This window comes from Panulirus ornatus, chromosome 48 (genome assembly GCF_036320965.1).
Source record: "Panulirus ornatus isolate Po-2019 chromosome 48, ASM3632096v1, whole genome shotgun sequence".
Taxonomy (NCBI): domain Eukaryota; kingdom Metazoa; phylum Arthropoda; class Malacostraca; order Decapoda; family Palinuridae; genus Panulirus; species Panulirus ornatus.
The window spans coordinates 21,703,824-21,710,352 of NC_092271.1; the positions used below are offsets into that span (position 1 = coordinate 21,703,824).

The window sequence follows — 6,529 nt, forward strand, 5'->3', positions numbered from 1 at the left end:
AAAGCTGAGAGTAAATGTGAATAAGAGCAAGGTTATTAGGTACAGTAGGGTTGAGGGACAAGTCATTTGGGAGGTAGATTTGAATGGAGAAAAACTGGAGGAAGTGAAGTGTTTTAGATATCTGGGAGTGGATTTGGTAGCAGAAGGAACCATGGAAGCAGAAGTGAATCATAGGGTGGGGAGGGGGCGAAAGTTCTGGGAGCGTTGAAAAATGTGTGGAAGTCGAGAACATTATCTTGGAAAGCAAAAATGGGTATGTTTGAAGGAATAGTGGTTCCAACAACATTATATGGCTGCGAAGCGTGGGCTATGGATAGAGTTGTGCGGAGGAGGGTGGATGTGCTGGAAATGAGATGTTTGAGGACAATATGTGGTGTGAGATGGTTTGATTGAGTAAGTAATAATAGGGTAAGAGAGATGTGGGGTTATAAAAAGAGTGTGGTTGAGAGAGCAGAAGATGGTGTTTTGAAATGGTTTGGTCACATGGAGAGAATGGGTGAGGAAAGATTGACAAAGAGGATATATGTGTCAGAGGTGGAGGGAACGAGGAGAAGTGGGAGACCAAATTGGAGGTGGAAAGATTGAGTGAAAAAGATTTTGAGTGATCGGGGCCTGAACATGCAGGAGGATGAAAGGCGTGCAAGAAATAGAGTGAATTGGAACGATGTTGTATACCGGGGTCGACGTGCTGTCAATGGATTGAACCGGGGCATGTGAAGTATCTGGGGTAAACCATGGAAAGTTCTGTGGGGCCTGGATGTGGAAAGGGAGCTGTGGTTTCGGTGCATTATTACATGACAGCTAGAGACTGAGAGTGAACGAATGTGGCCTTTGTTGTCTTTTCCCAGCACTACCTCTTGCACATGAGGGGGAAGGGGGTTGTTATTTCAATTGTGGCAGGGTGGCAGTGGGAATGAAGAAGGGCAGACAGTATGAATTATGTACATATGTATATGTCTGTGTGTGTATATATATATATATGTATACATTGAGATGTATAGGTATGTATATTTGCGTGTGTGGACGTGTATGTATATACATGTGTATGTGGGTGGGTTTGGCCATTCTTTCGTCTGTTTCCTTTCGCTACCTCGCTAACGTGGGAGACAGTGACAAAGCAAAATAAAATATAAAATAAATAAATAATAAGTATGTTGAAACAACTACATAAATCTGTAAAGTTGCTGACTTCTCCAGACATTAATTAAACTCCCATTGTTTTTGAAACATGAATATGGATTGGTAGAATTTTGTTATGGGTGAGGCAGCTTTGAAATACTTATCTAGGGGTGGCCGAGAGGATAAGCTCAGCACTGATGGTAACATCACCCAGAGGACCAAGAAATATACAGTTTTATTCCTACATGCTCAGACCTGGGATGGGGTGAATACAGGACACCAGTATTTGAATGCAGATGCTGATACTTGATTTTATTATGAATACAAATAAAGGATGTAGGAGAAGAATGAATTATCAAATACAAATACATTTCAATGTATTTATGAATACATTCATAAATACCTGGCTGAATAATATGTATTACTGATAAAGTATGGTAGACAATGATGCTGAAGCTCACCTTATTTTCAAAGACTTGTTGATATACATTCAGATATATAATACAGAGCAATACATAGGAAACTTCTCTAGTTAGTTTCCATTTTTAGATTACTAACATACTACCAAGAAGAAGTTTGTGATATCAACTTTGTTTCAAAGGGATTATAATCAACAGTGTTAAGCAATCAGAGCACTGAAATGACTGGCTAACAATGGCAGTCACACATGTAGGAAAGCACCATGCAAGGAATAACATTTCTTATGACATCATTAGGATATATCCTCTGGGGTGGTGATCAGGTCAAGGAACATGATGTGTAAAGCAGTAGGGTCAGCTTAGGACCAAATAGTGTGTGATGGGGTGGGTGTTGTTGGGAAGGAGACCTGGTTGCATGTATGACTTAATCTGACCTCACCCCCCTTCACTTGAATCTGGCTAGCCAAAAGCCATTAATGAGGCAGCTGTGTAGGGAAGCCATTAAGTTACAGTATATTAAGATATGAATATGAATACTTTGTGTATTATTCAAGCATGAATACCTTCAATTATCTTATCCAAGTATAAGAACATGAATACTATTACTTCAGAAGCTATATTCAAATACATTCATAACCAAGTAATCTGTCTCTGATTGAGATAGTGATATTAATGAGTAAGCATTGGTGTGGACAATAGCTGTGCTTGGTAAACGTAGTGACTAACTATAGAAACTCATGCTCCAGGTTAGCTGTAACATAATGCACAGGGCCGTGGAATATGGGAGTTTATGAGTTTACAAACTCAGATTTTTAGTATTTTACTTGTATCTGAATTTTTTTAAGCCTAAAATTAGAAAAATTAGTCTGATCCATACAAATGAATTTTATTGAATACTTATATTGCTTGATTATTGGACTGGATCAGTAAATTATAGTGAGAGGAAGAAATATCACAAAAATGTTTGTAGATACAAGCACATCAGCATCAGGATGTGCAAAACAGTTATCCCTGTAGAAAACAATCATGTAATTCATTAAGAATACAGCTTTACAGCATCGTTATCAAGTTCCCACCACATAATGATTTTCAAACCACTCATTGGTTGGAAGACTTTTAATCTAGGCCAATTTATTGGTTCTTTAAATCACAGGCAACATCTTTACTACTTTACAGCATGAGGATGAGCTTTTTTTCCTACCACATGTAAATTGTACTTGTGGCAGCTGCATTTGCATTCATAAGCATGGTCATGCAGTTTCTTTGAAAGTGGTGCCATAAGAATCTGGTCTCATCTTTTATCATCTTAGAAAATTCATAAGCACACTTCAGTGGCTTGTTTGTTTGCCAAGACTTTTTCAACTGCACATTTTGGTAAGAAATTTCCATTGATGCAAGCACTCAGCTGTAAGTCACAAGGCTTACAAAACTGTAATTAGTTTGGTCTTTGCACATAAAGTTGACCAAGAAATAGATATGTTTTTACCAGAAAATTTAGTAAATCACTCTTACATAATCCTATCAGGGTCTGATGATCTAGATTCATGTGTTGATTCATGATTAGCAGTGCTTTTACTTAGAGTCACTCAGATTAGAATTTTGATAGCTTTTCATGCTGATTTATGTTATCATATACAGTCATGTTACAGACACCACAAGACACACTTGGGTGACACCATTATGCACCCAGCATTAATTTTGTATGATTTCCTTTTTCTGCAAAATGGTAAGTGCAGTATGCTTCCTACTTGCAATACTACTCGCAGCACTTGGATACTTTGTGTATGACGTTATAAGGTTAGAATTTATAAAAGTATCAGAGATAAGCAAAGAAATTATTGAGCTTTACTGCCATGCTTTCTGACAGCTAGAATGATGACTGATTGGTGCCATGAGCTATGGTAGCAAACATTAAACAAAGCAGTCAGCTCTAGAAACTGATGCTTAAAGGTGATTAGTCCTGAATACTCTAAATTTTGGATTTTTGGAGTACAAGATATATATAAAAATGGATATTCAGTGTTCTTCTTGGAGTACATTGGAAGATTTACATTTTATCAGATCATGGAGGAAGAGGGTTGTTACTGTTGAAACCTTATTATGCCTAAGCCAGGCACAGGCTTTTGTTTTCAGACAACCTCCCCTTCATTCTTTTCTCATAGGCTAGGGGTCAGATTTCAAGGTACATCATTTACAGGTGGCCACAAATATACAACAAACTCATTGTCTAATTTGTCCCTTTCAGGACTTGAGCTCTACTTACATGGTTTACTGTGGTAGGACTGGAAACATACTTAAATGGATGTCGCCTTTCTAATATTCAATTAAATTGGAAGGCACACTTATCAGTACATAGAGATGTCCTATTTCACAACCAGAAAAAAATCTTAGATTGTCAGTTATCTATGTAACTTAATTGTAATGTAATTTTATTTCATGTCAATTATATCCAAAAAATAATCCACAGGAATCAAGTATCTTATCTGCTGACATATGTAAACGTCATTTTTGACTTTTTTTCTGCAAGAAAACTTCAAGATCCTTTCCACTGAAAGAAATAGTGGTTTAACTTTAGATTACATTCTTTTAATGTACAAATATTCAAAGTGCAAATGTTAGTTTTATCCCATACTCATTGTATAAGTACCTCCTCAAATATACAACTCAAGTACAAATAACATAAGAATGGTAATTTTATTGCTAAGTGTATTTTACTCACTTCCTTACTGCCTTAGGAGTCCCTTTTGTTTCAAGAAGGTTGGTTTGTAGCTAATTTATGAGTATTGCCTCATAAGTATGTTTGTGTGGTCTTTGAGAGTAGGGATGTCATGAGAATGGGTCAGAAGTGCTTCATGAGTTAGGGCTTGGTTGGTGCATTAAGCTTGTGCCAGTTATTATGGATTTATGAGAAAAGATAATGTTTAATTTGCTATCTCTCTCATTCTACATTGTAAAATTTTTTCATCTTTATTTATATTTTATTCTCAGTAGGGTATTAGTTGTAGAGTCATCCTCAAACAGGTTACAACACATCTCCATTCATCTGGGTATTGAAAAGTTGAATTGTAACTTGAAACAAGGCTAAATATTGTACATTTTAATTTTTTCACGTGATCATTGTAGTTGCTAGCTCTCTGTAATATGAGTAAGCAGAAAAATTCTCTTAAGCAAGTGAGGTAACCATTGTCCTAAAGGAGCAAACTAGTAGTAAATGATAAAATGATGTATAGTTTAAGAATTGGTAATAGATCATTAACTAAGGCTGAAATGTCATAACACAACAATTTAATAGGGAGGGTTGTAATGAAAATCTTTCTTCTGACAATCCATTTACCTCCTTCCTTCTGTCCTTCCTTCCTTCTCCCCTTGATTTACCAGAGGCATGTTAGTCTGTGCAGTAATTAAGAGAAGAATAAATCATTTTTGTTTGTAAAGGTGAAAATAGAAAAGTAAGTTTATATTATAAATTTCAAAATTTAATCATTTTATACTGTATACCATGTCATTTGATGTATGAACAATTGAGAAAGGCATTGTACAATAGCTTTCATTATCATTTCATCCTAGCATTGCAGACATTTTAATCATAAGTTTCAGTGGCTTTTCATTTTTTCTTTCTTTTAATTAAGATTATGTTTATGAAGAAACTAAAGGGATATTTTTATTAACAGAAGTTGACTTTTTGTGCCATATCAGGTATGCTGGCCGAGCTGTCTCCGCTTCTCCTGCAACTGGCAACAAGATGACTCATACCCGTGAAGTGAAGCAGCTCCTGGAAGACTCTCTCGCTCTTTAAAATATGCACCTGCAGGAATATTAAAAGATTTATCGATTGTTAATATATTCTTTGTCTGTCTGTCTGTCTGTATTGACCTATATAAAGCAGGATATAACATTGAATTGAAATTATCAAACAGTGATTCATATTGTAATTGCTTTCAGCATTTAAGTGAAATTCTTAAGATTGAAAAACTTTTATTTAGCATTTGATGGTGATAAGGATAATGCTGCAGATGATTTGCTGAAGCAAAATAAGCAGCCCAACAAAATCTCAGGAAATTTTGATTAATTAGACTGAAATTTTGACAAAGAAAACTGAATGTGAAGATTAATTGTAGTACTTTAAATGTACTGTATAAAAGAATTTTAATGAACTAAGTATTTTGTAGATTTTGCCTTTATAATCTTAAGTTAAGAGAAATGCTATGATTGTATAAATCGTGATAAGAGTATATGGCACTGTAAATAATTTATTCGTGTAACTTTACCTTTCGTTCTCCTTTCGTTCTTGTTATTCCTTAGCTGTTGTTTTTTTCTTTCTCTATTTATCTTCTTAAGCACTGTAGTGTAACATTGTAGTTTGAGGCTGTAGATATGCATCAGACATGTAAAGACTTAACATATATTTTAAAGTTATTAAAGCTAACCTTCAAGTTTACAGTCTGTCACTGAAGTGGAATCCTGAGTGAGAAGAGCTTAAGGTGAGTGATAATTCTGCCTAACATTCAGAATGTAATCTTGGACCCCAAGTCATAAAATATCATATAAACTCATATTTGAAGGAATCCCAAGTTGCATGAAATTGTGAACACACACACACACACACACACACACACACACACACACACATCTAAAGAATCACAAAAGATCTGATTGAAAGGATACAAAGAAGTGCAGCTATAGTGTTACCTGAATTAAGAGGACTGAGTTACAATGAGAGGCTGAGGGCTACAAAGTTGTCACAATAGAAGCTTTAAGTTTCTAAATGAGTTGGACAGTATTAATAGTTAATAGTTTTTCAAGAGATCAAGCACCAGAGTAACTATTGGTCATGACAAGAATAGAAGCTGGTCAAAAAGACAGGAAGGATGTTAAGAAGTACTGATTTATTATAATGGTAGTTGATAGTTGGAATAAACCAACCCAATAGACACTGAATGCCAGCAGTTTGTAAGGGCTTGGGAGAGTTCAGATGAGGCCTCACAATTATA

General features: G+C 35.5%; 1 protein-coding gene across 7 annotated transcripts in view; it reads left to right on the forward strand.

Moving 5' to 3' along the window:
• The window catches only part of Ogdh (oxoglutarate dehydrogenase Nc73EF), a 111,661-nt gene extending 105,687 nt beyond the window's left edge, over nt 1-5,974 (forward strand). For all 7 annotated transcript variants that reach the window (XM_071690112.1, XM_071690117.1, XM_071690113.1 and 4 more), the window contains one exon: nt 5,235-5,974. In XM_071690112.1, the coding sequence (XP_071546213.1) occupies nt 5,235-5,334 (100 nt within the window). In that variant the 3' untranslated portion in view covers nt 5,335-5,974. The remainder of the gene's footprint in view (nt 1-5,234) is intronic.
• Nucleotides 5,975-6,529: the final 555 nt, after the last annotated feature.